At 47.8% G+C, this 15,669-nt stretch overlaps 1 protein-coding gene across 1 annotated transcript; it reads right to left on the bottom strand.

Moving 5' to 3' along the window:
- Positions 1-1,910: 1,910 nt before the first annotated feature.
- LOC101712020 (histone H2B type 1-K) lies at positions 1,911-15,573 on the bottom strand. The gene has a single exon (XM_021260819.2). It carries the CDS (start codon positions 15,536-15,538, stop codon positions 15,158-15,160), a length of 381 nt encoding a protein of 126 aa, XP_021116478.1. The 5' UTR covers positions 15,539-15,573; the 3' UTR covers positions 1,911-15,157.
- Positions 15,574-15,669: the final 96 nt, after the last annotated feature.

Below are 15,669 nucleotides of genomic sequence, written 5' to 3'. Positions count from 1 at the left end.
AAAGGAACATCAAGAACTTATTACCCAGCTTGAAGGCTTAAGAACAGGCAAAGCCCATGAAAATGTCTGTAGAGAAGACAAACTTAAGCCACGACCCCCCGTTAGAGAGGCGGCCCCTAGGGTGCCATCCGGGTCGGGAGTATCCCTGAAACTTAAAAATGTGGAAGTCTTTCCTGTAACTAAAACTGCTGACGCACAGGGCCAGGCCTGGAGACACCATAGAGGTTTCGATTTCAAGGTTATTAAAGAACTTAAAATGGCTGCAGCTCAATACGGGGCCACTGCACCTTACACCATGGCTATTTTAGAATCGGTGGCAGAAAATTGGCTCACCCCAATTGATTGGCAGACCCTGGCCCGCGCCACCCTTGCAGGAGGTGATTATTTGTTATGGAAATCTGGATATGTTGAAAATTGCTGAGAAACTGCTAGGCGCAATGCTCAGGCGGGGAATGGATGGGTGCTTGACATGCTCCTTGGGGAGGGGGCCTACGCCGCCAACGACCAACAGATGCAATTTGATGCGGGGTTGTATGCCCAGATTCAGACCGCAGCCACTAGGGCCTGGAGAAAACTCCCCTCCAAAGGAGACGTAAGTGCCTCCCTCACTAATATCCGGCAGGGGCCAGACGAGCCATTTGCGGACTTTGTCCACCGCCTTCTCACGGCGGCAGGCCGAATTTTTGGGAGCGCGGAGACGGGGACGGATTTCGTTAAACAGCTTGCTTTTGAAAACGCCAACGCCGCCTGTCAGGCCGCTATCCGCCCCTATAAAAAGAAAACTGACCTTTCCGGCTACATTCGCCTTTGCTCTGAGATTGGGGCCGCCTACCAACAGGGCCTTGCCATGGCAGCTGCCATGCAAGGCTTCACAGTCAAACAATACCTGCAACGCCACGTCGGCAATAAGTGCTTCCGGTGTGGGGCCACCGGCCATTTTGCTAGAGAATGCCCGACCCCTAAAATGCAGGGCCCCAACGCTCCGCCCCCAGGGCCCTGCCCCCGATGCAATCGAGGGAGACATTGGGCGAGTGAGTGCCAATCCAAGACTGATGCCCAGGGCCGGCCCCTCCCCCCTCCCCAGGATTCGAACTCGGGAAACGGGAGAGGGGGCCAGCCCCGGGCCCCCAATTCCAAACAAATTTACGGGGCGCTCAATTTTGCTCCAGCAAACAACAATCCATTCCAGACCTCTTCAGAGCAACAATGGGAAGTGCCGGACTGGACCTCAGTTCCACCGCCCACACAGTATTGACTCCAGAAATGGGGGTACAGGCCCTTCCGACAGGGGTCTTTGGGCCCCTGCCTAAGGAAACCTTTGGGCTTATAATAGACAAGAACAACAGCACTATAGATGGGCTGCTGATCTACCCGGGGGTGATTGATAGTGATTATTCCGGAGAGATTAGAGTTATGGTTTCTTCCCCCAAAGTCATTAACACCATTCAATCAGGCCGAAAATTTGCTCAATTGTTACTCCTTCCCCTTCTCTCTACCTCTAATAAGGCTCTTAACAATGCCCTAGGCAGCCAGGGATTCGGCTCATCCGATGTCTACTGGTCGGAGATGCTTTCAGCCCAAAAGCCTCTCATGACCTTGTGGTTGGATGGGAGACAATTTTCTGGATTGGTAGACACTGGTGCTGATGTAACTATCATCAAGGGAAAAGATTGGCCTCAGGCATGGCCATTAAAAGACACCCTCACCCATCTCGGGGGTATAGGTCAGAGTCAAAATCCTAAACAAAGTGCCAAAGATCTGACCTGGAGAGACCAAGATGGAAATCAGGGCACCATTCAACCTTATATCATCTCAGGGTTACCCATTAATCTATGGGGGAGAGACCTATTATCACAAACGGGGATGATTATTTCTAGCCCTAATAAAATTGTCACTACACAGATGTTTAAAAATGGGTACATTCCAGGCAAAGGGCTAGGTAAACACTCTACAGGTATTGTACAGCCCATTGAGCCAGTCCTTTGTAGCTTCAGCTATTCAGGCCGTACCTAAATCTTGGGCCCAAATGTATGTTATACACTATATGGATGTCACACATTACCCTAAATTTGGAAATTTTAAATATATACATGTCAACATTAATACATATAGTGGATTTGTATTTGCCACCCTACAATCCGGGAAGGCTACTAAACATGTAATTGCCCACCTTCTAGTTGCCTTCTCAGTACTTAGATGTCCACAACAAATTAAGACGGACAATGGTCCAGGCTATGCCAGTTCTGGCTTCTCAAAGTTTTGCAAACAATTAGAAATAACACAGATAACGGGAATCCCATATAATCCACAGGGACAAGGCATTATAAAAAGAGCCAACCTCACACTCAAACTTACATTAGATAAAATAAAAAGAGGGGAATGGTACCCTATCAAGGGGTCACCTAGAAACCTGATATCACATGCACTATTTATTCTTAACTTCTTACATTTGGATGCCAAAGGTTTATCTGCAGCCAATCGTTTCTGGCAACCAGAGATGCAACGACAATTTGCCTCGGTGATGTGGAAAGACCCCCTGGACCACTCATGGCACGGGCCCAAGCCTGTACTTATCTGGGGCCCAGGATCGGTGTGTATTTACTCCAAGGATATGAAGTCAGCCAGGTGGCTCCCAGAACGCCTAGTAAAACAAGTTGATAGGCGTGCTGATGATGCCGATGACCTGACATTGTCCAATCTTAACCAGTTAACAATGGCGCCTACAATTACAATCTAATAATCAAGAGTATAGTATAATTCAATTTGGCTAGTTATATTTGGGTGCACCCTAATTTTATACACTGTCTCATATGTTTGTCTATTGTCTGTTGTTTGTGTTCATACAGTTGAGCTCAATATGTTCCTTCCTCTTCAAAGGATATTCACCTATTGTTAAATTGACTTATAGATAAATATTATTAAACTAAAGACATGCTTCTCTTCCCAGGTTGTTAATTGATCAAAGTACCACTGAAATTTATTTTATGAAAGTGACGTGCATTGTCACCCACACGCAACAATCAAATTGCAATTAACAGTTATAAAATAAAAAGATATATATTCTTAATTGTTTGTCAAAACGATTATAGATGGGAACTCCCTTTGATGAATATAGAAGTGGCCACCCAGAAAATGATTATTCTGGTCTTAATTCATTAAAGGGACCCCCTAGTAAATTTTACATTATATAATCTTATGGGAGACATATCACAATGAATATTATCTAAATATGTTATAAATTGATTGTATTGGTTGTCCTTGATATTTAAGCACTGAATATGTTGTTACAAAATGTTTATATTGGTTAAGTTCTGAATATGTTATTGTAGTATTGGTTATCTTCAAAAGCTTAATCAGGTTAGCCTAACTCTCTTATCTACAGCCCAGCCTTGTTTACATCGCAGGATGAAATTTTGCTTACAGGTTAAAGAGATGACATCCCTGAATCTGTTGCATGGTCTGTTGCTGTTCCTGGCCACCACAGGCCCCAATCCATATATCTGATGGTGGTGGGCCTTCAGATCAGCTCAGGGAAGAGCGAGTGCAAAAACAACTTGAGACTATCATCCAAGAGATGTATCCCTCCCTAAATTATCATCCACTGGTCCTTCCCAAACCTCGAGGCCCAGACCCTGACGCCCAAACCCTGAGTGTCCTAGAGGCCACTTATCATTTGATCAATACATCCAACCCAGCCTTTGCTGCGGATCGTTGGCTATGCTTGACTCTTGGCACACCCCTGCCCCTTGCCTTGCCAGTTGCCGACCAAACTGACTATGCCAACAGTTCTAGTTACAATTGCAGTTTTTCTCTGCCTTTCAGGGTCCAGCCAGTACAGTTCAATGCCTCAGTTTGTTATCTAAATTCGGGCCACAACAACAGCTTCGATATACATGTTGGAGTCCAAAATTTCTCTCTCTGCTCTGTAACGCTTAATGGCCCTGCCGCCATTTGCCCTGCCCCGGGTCACGTGCTCGTCTGTGGAGGGAGCTTGGTATTCACCTCCCTCCCCACTAATTGGACTGGGCTGTGCGTGGTGGCAACTGTTCCCCCGGACATCTCCCTTATTCCTGGAGATGAGCCAGTGCCCTTGCCCAGCTTTGACTATATCGCTGGGCGACATAAAAGGGCCGTCTCACTGGTCCCCTTGCTTGTGGGGCTAGGGGTGTCCGGCGCCCTTGCCACTGGCTCTCCTGGCGTCGGAGTGGCATTACATTCCTATGCCAAATTATCCAACCAATTGATTAATGATGTTCAAGCTCTCTCCAACACTCTTACAGATACACAAGATCAGATTGATTCTCTGGCTGAGGTGGTCCTTCAAAATAGAAGGGGCCTGGACCTCCTCACGGCAAAACAAGGAGGGATTTGCATAGCCCTAAATGAACATTGTTTTTATGCCAACAAATCTGGGATCGTCAGGGGAAAAATTCGCGAACTTCAAGACGACAAGAACTCATTCAAAATCCCCTCTGGACTGGCCTCAATGGTTTTCTCCCCTATCTCCTCCCTTTGTTGGGGCCTCTATTGGGTCTACTCTTGCTCATTTCCTTAGGGCCCATACTTTATAACAAAATCGTGGCCTTCCTAAAAGCCCAAATCGAGGCAATAAAAACAGCGCCCATACAGGTCCATTATAATCGGTTAGCCATGGCTGATCAGGATGAGTACCTGGTGAGAGGGCTGGCAAGCCAATGACGGGCAACTGAGCAAGCGTGCCATGCAATGAGAGAGCCCTCGTGTGCCGCCTAAGACAGGTGCCAGAGCTTTAATTCCCTGGTTAACCGAGGACGGGTAAGGTGCACGGTGCAGACACGTTTGTTGCTCTGACCTAAGACAGGCTCAGCCCCCGCAGGCTTGGCTCTCCTGACAACTTTCTTACAATTACAATTTTAAAGGGAGGACCTGTGGGGGGCCTTGCCCCCCCCCCCAGAACTCTTGAGTGCCTATTTCGGACATGCCCGGGCTTGTTGCAGATCTACCCGGCAACAAGGAAGTAGCCCCAGTGCCCTCCTCTTACTCTTCCCCTTTCGCTCTACGGTATATATGTTGTAGCAGCTTCCGCAATAAACGAGACTTGATCAGAAACCTGTCTTGTCTCCATCTCTCGTGTCCCCTGTCCCCTCTCATCCTCGCTCCCCCTCTAGGGTCTTCGTTGACTTACCCGCGGGCCGGGACACCTGGCCCCATAATAAAGTTTTAACCTGCGATTCACTAATCAGACACATTTGTAAATACCTCCAATCTTCCCTGCTGATGAGGCATAATTTTTAACCCTAAGAAGCATTACTAAAGTTCTACTATATTGTACAATTTTCCTTGTCCAAGGCAATCTATGCTTACAGCTAAAATTTTCGGAAATTTGCCTTAGGGAAGATTTTAAATGTCTCCTTAACATTTCATCATAAGAATTTTTTGTGATACATTTTAACGAATCTCTAGTATTTACCATAAAGCATTTTCTAAATGTTTTTGTATTATAAAGAAAAACTGTGTAATCTGTTTTCTGAGGATAGTCTAGAATTGAAATGCTTTATCACAGAGCTTGTAGACCTTAAGGTGTCTGATTAATGGCACCACCCTTCCCTAAACAGGGTTTGTTATACCCACCTGTGCCAGCAGTAACTGTCTTGAGTGTTTCTCTTTGGTGAGCAGCATGATTGGGGCCAGGGTTGAGAGACCAGGGATTGAGCAAAAGTCCTTGTTTGCCAGGGCTTCACCTTTGAGCTACACCTCCAGTTCTAGTATGGGTTTTTGGGGGGAGGGTGGAGACAGGGTCACTCAGTGTAGCTCAGGACAGCTTTGAACTCACTATGTAGCCCAGGCTGGCCTCACACTCATGACGATCCCGAGTGATGTGATTACAAGCATGTGCCACCACACTCAGCCCTCTAGTATGTCTTCTTTTTTTTTTTTTTTTTGTACTGGGGTTTGAACTGGAACCTTGTACTTGTGAGGCAGGCGGCAGAACCACTGAGCTAAATCCCCAGCCCTCTAGTATGGATTTTAACATCTGTTATATTTAGGATGTATTTTGAGTATAGAGGATTGAGTCTGGTCAATAAGGAATAAAATATAGAAGTGATAAAATGATTATGCTAAATACTAGGAACAATTGTTACCTTTTTCTGTTTCCACTGAAAACTGTTTTAAACATTGTACCTTATTTCAAGTTTAAAGAAAAATATATGGAAACCCTTCAGTGTTTGTTTGTTTGTTTTGGTACTGGGGATCAAACTACAGTCCCTGAGCTTGCGGGCAGCAGTGCAATCACTGAGCTAAATTCCTGGCCCCAACCCTGTAGAATTTTGATATAATTACATTGCAGTTAGTAATTTATCAGAGCAGGAAGATTCAAACTGTAGGGATAAAAAGGCATGGTACCTTTTCTCCCCCTATTAAGAGTCATAGTCAATGCAAAAGAAAACCACAAAAGATTTATTTCATCAGAGTTTTATGTGATACAAAGCCTTCAGAAATGAAGACTCAAAGACTCAGGGAAAATTGTCCCATGTTTTGCTCTAGTTTGAGGAGAGGTCAGCTGTGTGGAAATGGAATTGGAGGAAAAGGGAGTGGCCTGACTGTGGGCATGAAAGGGAAACCCACAGGGCCTTTCTGTCCGGTTGCCCTGGCCTCTTTGTGGGACATTCCTTCCTCCCGGAAGGGTAGGCTGGTCCAGAACGAATGTCTTTGAAAGGCCAGAGAATTACCTTATCCCTGTTCTAACATAGAAGCAGCAAGGAGAGTAGGAATAATATTTGTCAAGTTTTACATGTGTCTTTGAGCAAGAAGGATTCTAGTTTCTTATAGGGACGGGAAAGGGGACATCACCAGAGACCTCTGCAGTGGGTCCCGGTCTCCTGTGAGGCCACACAACACTAAGGTGATAAGAATAAAGACGGAAACAAGTCTCAGAAAGCTGGGTCTTGGGGCTGATCATTGCTACTCTGGGCAACAAAGACAAAGGCCCCCAAGTACATCTGGTATTTATTGATTATAGGTGTGGGAAGAAAGTGAGCAGGGTATGTTTTGAAGACATTAATGACATAGGGGCAAACATCTGGCACAATGGCTCTGAGCAGGGCTGTAAAAGGGAGGAGGCACTGTTTATCTTGCTTGGAAAGAACAAACCAGTACTGGGTATAATTAGCCAGCAACCCATCGGATCAGTGAGAAGCCGTAGTTCAGGGCAAAGGGTTTTAATTGGGGTCACACCGACCTCAGCTGCAGCAACTCAGCAGCGCTCTGCCACTTCACAGAGCAGGGCCTAGGTTTTCGAGGCAGCCACTGGGGGCGGGGCCATACTCGCCAGTCCAAAAGCTGACATGCGCATTTGAGTCAGGTAGAGCTTCAGTCTGACTCCTGATAGAAAACAATATAGCTGAATTATGGAAGGCAAGAAGCAGGTGCCACTTATAGCCCACTAGTACTGGACAGGGATGTCTGCTACATTTTCTGTGGCTTGTTTTGGTGCAGAGAAAAATCAGGAGACAGGAAGGCCAGAGAGAGGGACTACTTCTGAGGCCTCATTAAAGGATTCAGCACACCAAAGCACCCTGCTTGGGGTATCATCTTTAACCTCAACAACATGCTTAAAAGACTTGCCTTGCTGGGTGTGGAGGCCTGTAATCCTGGCACGTAGGGGGCTGAGGCAGGCAGATAGCCTAGTGGCCCTGGCCGGCCTGGCCTACAGGGTGAGTTCAAGGCCAGCCTGAACTACATAGCAAGAGCCTGTCTCAAAATAAATAAAGTAATTAATTAAAATAAAGCTCATTTCTACAGCTCTGCATATGTTTTGGACTGGTAATGACACACTACCCTAACTTTGGCATACTGAATGTTTTGAACTGAATAATTTAGGAAAGGGAAGGACTCAGTGACTTCTGTCTTTGACCCTGAGGCGGGTGGTGAGGGCGTCCTGTGAGACCCACCATCCCTACTACCAGGGGAAGAGAACCTGCTTATCCTGAGGAGAGGCATGTGGGAGGAGTGTGGATTACAAGCCTCGTTTCGTGTCTGAAGTTTACCAATCAGCCCCTCCCTGTATCCTGTCCCTTCTTTGCCTGACCTTCCACTTTGAACTAAACCTAGAATGAAAATTTTAGTACTGCATGATAATATTTTCTGATCTCTTTATATAATAAAGATTTGTGCATGGTTCTTGAAAGGCTCTAAATCCCTGGGGATTCCCCCTCAGGAGTGAAAGTGTCTTTATCAAAGCCCTTCGCCTCCACTTGATTTTGTGTGAAGGATGAGGTGACTCAGTGCCAGAACCAGCAATATTATGCCCAGAGCATGCCGTAAGCAATGTAAGCTGTAAAGAGTTAACCCCTTGACTGGCTTTAAGAAGCGAGCCTGACTGAAGCTGCATGACTCACAGAAGCATCTCATGGGCACTGCTTGCTGCACAGGTCACCATGACCTCCCCCGGGCGAGCCAAGAGTACGGCCTAGGAAGCTGCGAGCCTGACACAAGATAACAGGTGGAGCTGAGGTCCGAGGAACCGCACCCAAACTCCATTCCCACCTTAGTGCCTTCATAGCCTGAAGGACACAGTGCTCTAATTACAACCACATATTTTGTCTGTCTTGCTTCTAATTTGAAAATGCTTTGACTTCTCTTTAAAGCCTTGTCTACACTGGTTTCCATGGTAATTGCACAACTGCACATCTATACACATATTGCACCTTTACCCTGATTGATGAATAATAAAATTCAGTAGGTGAGACAGACCAGGGCCTTTTGGCAAAGGAGCATTGGCCGTCCCAGTTCACACTTTCTCTTTGGCTGTCTTAAGTTTTTCTTCAACCTAGTGTCGAGCACTGGGCAGGTGGGGACTAGAGACTTACTGCAGGAGTCCCTAGCAACTTGGTTTGGGGCTGGTCTCCAGAAAGGACAGCTCTGCTGAAAGCTGGGGTGCAGCCCGCGAAGTCCCTGTGATGAGACCTCCAGCGGGACATGAGGCAGTGGACTTCAGGGCGGCGAACACCGGATGTGCCGGGACCTGAGTGGCCTAGCACAGCGGGCCCCATCTGACTGCTCTTGATGTGAATCTTTTCTGGTAAATATGCCATCAAAAGTGCAGCACCTGGCCAGAAATTAGTGAGCCTAGCAGTTACAGAACCCAAGGGGTGTGGAAACCCCTGGATACGGTGCAGTTACTCAGAAGTATGTGTGGCCTGGAACCTGAGTCTGACAATGGAGGTGCATGTCAGGGGGAACCCCTTGGCCTCATGAGCTCGGCCGGGATCCAGGTGATTAGCACCAGACTGGAGTCGCAGCTCAGCAATCAGCGTCAGTCACCACACTGCAATTCATGGACATGGCTAAAAATTCAGAAGAAGCAGACTAGGCAAAACACAAAATACCAATACCTCTAAATCATAGCCTAGACAATGGATGATTCACTACCTCCTGATACTTGGGCCTACTGAATGCCTACTGACATGTGCATCACTTCATATATTTAATATTTTATGCACATAGGGTAGTGAGAGGGTTTGGTAAACGCCATCCCAAAATCTGCCCCTTTGCACTTCAAACTGAGAGCGCTTGGGTAACAGCAAATTCAGGGAGAGGCTTCCTCTGAATGCCTTTTATCTGTCTGAAGATCCTCCAGCCCCCACCCAGAACTCCACCAAGTAGAGATGAAGTGAGTCACAGTGCCATCGGTCACCACCACCCTGCTGGCTCGGCTGCAGGCGTCTTATGCTCCCTGTGGCCAGGGTCATCTTCTTTGTGGCCTGCCCACGTCCCTCCTCCACCATAAGGAAGAAGCTTGGGAAGCTTATAGGTCCCCATGGGGTTCTGGGTGTTCGTTCCTCCTTGGAGGGATGCCTCTCACGTGTGGTACATCCCCAGGATTCTGCAGCTCATCTGGCTATGTCCATGTATTTAAGAGTCACACTCCAGAGACTGAAGGGCGTGTTCCCTCCCTCCCATGGATGCACTGTGAAATGCTTCTAACTCAAACAATTATTAAAAACCCTGGCACAGTTTAAAATGCGATGTCTTCCTCTTCAGTGTTTGTGTGTAGTTACTTTGAGGAGGAGTTAAGAGATCAGCCTTTGCAATGAGACAAAGCCTGGGTGTAAATTCACTTTTACCTGGGGCTGATTTCTACTTTTACACAGAGGGTGAAGATGACAGCACTTGCTCCACTGGACACTGAAAATTAATGCGGAGAACTGAGCAAAATGGTTACATTGACTTTGTATTATTGCAGATAGCTCAGTTAGTTAAGAATACTATAAGGCAGTTGGACAGGGATGGGCCCTCAGCATAGAAAACAATTGAGCCACATTCACTGAAGATTAACAGTAAGAAGACAGAAATTACTACACCTATCTATTTTCCCTAGGGATGAATAGCAGGCCAAGAAGGGTCTGATATGATTGATGATATGGTATGTCTGATATGAAGAAGTGATTGATATTCTAAATAGACATCAATCAACTTAAGAGGGAACCAAACCATCCCTAGCTATCCCATTCCTTCAGGGAAATCCATGGACACTTTGCTACATGACTAGCTTTCCCATTGGATCCCCATTTAATCAATATTATCTGGGTGACTATACTTATAATCTTATTGGTTAATCATAGTTTTGTCCCACCTCATGATTTTCCACTGGAACTTGTAGTTTGTTTAGGTTTTTTTGGTACCAGGGATCGAACTCAGGACCTTGTGCTTGCAAGGCAGGCACAGTGCCACTGAGCTAAATCCCCGGCCTGGAACTTAAAGTTTTGTCCCACTTTGTACCCAGCTCACCTCATGGCTTTGCCCCATAAAACACCTTTGAGAGGTGGGTGGGCTGTCAACCCACTTTCTAGTCCTCATTGTTTTTCTCTTAGAAGCTGCCTTTCTTTCAATAAATTCTTCCTACTCTTAACCTCTGTTGTTCTTGGAATTTATTCTTCAATTTTAGAACTCAGGTTTCAGATATCTAGCAGATTGGAAGTTGTAATATTTCTCTTATTTGGATTACTTGGTGCCTTAGATCAGTATGATCTTAGTGCTATAGTTTTTAGCTAAGATTTTTAGCATTCATATTCAATGATCTTCAGTAACTTGTTCACTATCACTCTCCCCTTTTCTAGTACTGAGGATTAAGCTAAAACCCCAACCATTTTTAGAATTTTACTTTGATACAGGAGCTAGCTAAACTGCCACACTGGCCTGGAACAATCGTTCAGCCTAAGCTTCCCAGATAACTGGGGTTACAGGTGTGTGCCACCACATCCAGCTTCTGTTACCTCTTCATACTCACATTAGATTCATGTTCTGTTGCATTTTCAAGGTAGGATTAAAAAATACGGTGTCTCAGTTCTTGAGTTTGAAAAAAAATGATTACAATAAAGACACATTGCCATTGATCCCCCCAAAATACTTCCTCTTCCTTCAAACACACTTATCCCATATTCTCGCCCCTTTCTGAGACAGTTCTGTAAGCCCTCTTTGCTGAGTGTCTTTAGCTGTGCTGTTCTGGCTGCCTAATGTCCTGAATTGATTCCAAACTTTGACTTTTCACGGTCATTTTCACTTTGGGGACAAGCCATAAGTCACACTGCCAGAACCAGTGACAGGTGGCTGAGGACACGCTGTCATGTTTTTATAAGTCTGTCTGTCTGGCTATTGGAAGGCATTCAGCAGCAGGATTCAGTGAGTTTCAACTGCAGTTCATAAATATAGGAAAGAGAACTTCCAAAACTGCTCCAGAAAGAGGAAAGATGATGGGAAAAGTGTGTTCAAAGTGAGAGTGTTTGAGGTAGATTAACAGCAATGTCTTTTACTGTAACAAATCTTTAAAATTTTAAACAAGCACTGTATGTTTTGATCACACCTCATGTTAGTTATAATAATAATTTTCATTCTCTTAACCTTCTGTTTGAATAAGTCTTTCACTGGGATACAACATTTTGAAATTTCTAAACAGTATCCTAAAGCTAAAATTAAAATAGGATAGTCATGATAAGAGCCTCAAGATTTCTCCATACCCCACCAACAAACCCTACCACTCTGTGAATAAAGAGAATATGCATATATATGATACATAGATAGATAGATAGATAGATAGATAGACAGATAAAATCAAGTCCTTCCAAGAAGATAAAGGATATGAGAGAAGAACGCTATAAAAGCAAGCCACCTAAAAAGGAGCACTTGTGAAAGTTTGTCATTACTTAGAAATACCTAATTAGTCTAGAAGCCTCAAACAGGAAAGGAAACAATTTTTACTTCTGCCCTTCTGGGTTTCTTTGCTGGGGCCTTGTAGAAAGGAAGAAGGAGAAAGTTGGAGAAAGAAAAGGAAGAGGAGGAGAAATGAAAAAAGGTAGATTGATAAGAGTGAAAGTCACTACCTGCAAAGGTGCATGTGGCACACGCCGCGGGAGCACCGGAGAGGGGGCAAAGAGGTGACAGAGGTGGAGGCGACACCGCATCTTCAACAAAGAGCACATTTTAGACAAGAGGCCAGACCGAGGCAAAGGACGCAGTCTGCTCGGCCTTAACCCGGACTCTCATTTCCTGGTCAGAATGGGGGCCGATGCGTTTTCCCGTTTCTTCCTCCTCCCCGGCCGAGCCCTCTTGCCCTCCTTAGCCTGCTTCCCTTGCTCTCCGCCTGTCAACCTTGTACTCCACGAGCGGGTGAGTTCCGGGTGTCCTGCGAGGAGGGGCTGAACTTGAGGCTGTCAGGCTCTGCCCCGTGCCCCTTTGCTGCCCGGCTGGGCCGCCCGAATGCTCCTGAATGAACAGCTCTGGTGCGGCATGAGGACCGCGGAGGCGGGCGGTCTAGAGCTGTGTACAGACAGGAGTGAGGGCCGGGCGGCGGCAGCGCCACGTGGACTCTGCACTGTGGGAAAGAAATTTGATTAGGACAAAAGTGGCTTCATCCCGGCTGGAAGGGACCTGGTTCACATCAAGCTCATGTGGAAGAATCGGGCTCGGCTCCCTGGCACGAGGGTGCGGACGTGAAGCTCCATGGCTGCTCGAATGCTCCAGTGGCTTGGTCTCCGGTCTCACTGTGGGGAAATTGGGGACATGACGCACACCGGGGCAGTCGCAGCCCTAGGCGGCTTTGGGAAGCTCAGGCTGAGCCTCGCACGGAGCCTCCAGATTTTGCTCCCTTCCGGCAGTCCGGCAGCCCGGCAGCGCACTTCCTCACGCAGCTTTCCTTTCCTGCAGGTGGGCATAAAAGCCCGCGCTTCTTCAAACCGAAACAAAAGACCAAAGACAAGCAAGAGTGTGGGAACAGGATATCAAGGAAGCCCACGGTGTGTGCGCGGTTTCGTCATCACTAGAAAATCCCGGCCGGCCGCCTGCTGGCCCACCACCCAGGGCTCAGGCGGCCGGAGAAGCGCTGGGGCTGAGTCCTGTCCTCTTTCGCTTTCGCCTTCCACTAACACAGCGCTGTGAGACACGGACTCACTGACGAGCTGAAACACACGCAATGCCATTGAGAAACCAATCCTGGAAATTTCTTAATCTTGATCACCGTCCTACTGACAGAATTTCAAAGATAGGAATATAATTTGTGCAATAAACAATCAGGACGGGTTCTCCGCGTCCTGGGCTCGGCAGCCCGAAGCGCCTCCCGGAGCCAGGACCTGCTCTGCCCGGTTCTCCCCGAGGCTCCCTCTGCAGCTCGCTCTGCCAGCTTTGCTTCCGGTTCTCGCTGACGGCGGATCTCTCCAACCGCCTGACCTCTGATTTTCTCCTTTCTAATCTACTCCCAGCGCGCCCACTAGGGAACGAGCACAGAATCTGCATCGCACATTACACAAGACTTGTTAACATTCTGAAGAAATCCAGTTTCCGCGCTGGATGAACTTCATATCCCTCTCAAGGCGCCCGGAGCCCCTCTGGCCACATTCACCCCAGCCTCTCTGGAGCCAAAGGACCGCCGCCCCCTGGCCGGGCTCCGGCCGGTCCGCGGGAGCTCCTCCCCTGACTCTGACGCGGTCTTCTCGCCTCCAGCAGGCTCGTTTGCTCTTTGCCCGCTCTAATTCCGAGGCTTTATTCTCCTACTGTGTTCCAAGATGTTGTTGGCTTTGCCGATGCACGTATAGGACCCTCGAGACCAACTCGCAGGATAAATAGACACGTGAAGGTAGGACTGAAAAGCAAGTCTCAAAATTTGCCTTAGGGCCAGGCGTGGTGGAGCAGGCCTGTAATCCCAGCACTCAGGAGGCTGAGGCAGGATTGGAGTGAGTTCCAGGTCAACCTGGGCTACATAGTGAGTTCAAGGCCAGCGTGAACTAATAATGAGACTGCCTCAAAAAGCAAACAAAAGCAAAGAAAGATTTGCCTTACAAACAAGCACACTAGTTGCACTACCTCCTTTCGCGTCAGCCACTTTCTAACTCGTTTCTCCTGAGCACGGATCTCCGCAGCTGCACCCGGGCCTCCTCCAGCTAGTGGTTCTGCACAGTGAAGCTAGCCAGGCCTCTATCTGGAAAAAACACTTTCCGAGTCATAGCCTGACGAGAAAAACACTCGGCTTTAATTCATCAAACTGACCTGAATACACTTCTATGAAGAGCCACGTAATTCTTTAAACAGTGCTTGTAATTTTACAGGTAGGGCGGATGCTAAGGCCCAGGGCGCGGGCACAGTGCACGGAAAGCAGCACCAGGAAAGCGCAGGCGGTAGGGGTTCCTCTCTGAAGCAGTCACCGGGCCTCGGCCAAGTCCCCTAACTCCGACCTAGCGGCTCGGCCCGCGCCGGGTTCTCTGGCTCGGTAGGGGATGCCAAGGCACAGGGAGATCAGCTCTTCAGGATAAGAGCTGCAACTTAAACTTTGCTCCAGTTGTGGCCAATAGTTCATGAACACACGCACTAGGTGACAGGAGTGAAAATCGGAGCTCCAGCCACGTTCTGCCTGCTCTCGAGACTATCGACTACAGCCTCAGCCCTGGTGGTTGAGGAGCGTGCCTTTCTTCATTCCTCATAAAATTCTAACAGCAAGAAAACCAGATCTCCAAAATACACATGGTTAGCCCCTCTGACGTCTCAGAAGATCAGCGTGCTTCAGCAATGCCTAACTATGTAGATACAAATACACTCAAAACATACGCCCAAAGTGAAACAGCGTATTCTTAGAAACAGTGGGTGGCTCTGAAAAGAGCCTTTGTAGGCAGCGTGAGACTCACTCGCGGGCTCACTTGGCGCTGGTGTACTTGGTGACGGCCTTGGTGCCCTCCGACACGGCGTGCTTCGCCAGCTCGCCAGGCAGCAGCAACCGCACGGCCGTCTGGATCTCCCGCGACGTGATGGTCGAGCGCTTGTTGTAGTGCGCCAGGCGCGACGCCTCGCCCGCGATGCGCTCGAAGATGTCGTTCACGAACGAGTTCATGATGCCCATGGCCTTGGACGAGATGCCCGTGTCCGGGTGCACCTGCTTCAGCACCTTGTACACGTACACCGAGTAGCTCTCCTTGCGGCTGCGCTTGCGCTTCTTGCCGTCCTTCTTCTGCGCCTTGGTCACCGCCTTCTTCGACCCCTTCTTCGGGGCTGGCACCGACTTCGACGGTTCCGGCATCTCGCACCGAGAGAGAAGAAACAATAAGAAGCCAGCCAACCCGCGCTGCCTTATCTAGAGGGCGATACGTAAATGAGGCGCGGAGAAGGTCTGCGGCGATTGGTGATTGTGCTTCTGTGACGTCACAATCC

The sequence above is a fragment of the Heterocephalus glaber genome, unplaced genomic scaffold, assembly GCF_053883595.1.
Source record: "Heterocephalus glaber isolate CG9 unplaced genomic scaffold, H.glaber_assembly_v1.0 deba00001472, whole genome shotgun sequence".
Taxonomy (NCBI): domain Eukaryota; kingdom Metazoa; phylum Chordata; class Mammalia; order Rodentia; family Bathyergidae; genus Heterocephalus; species Heterocephalus glaber.
Note: the sequence above shows the minus strand (reverse complement) of the source record. Positions and strands in the feature narration are given on the sequence as shown.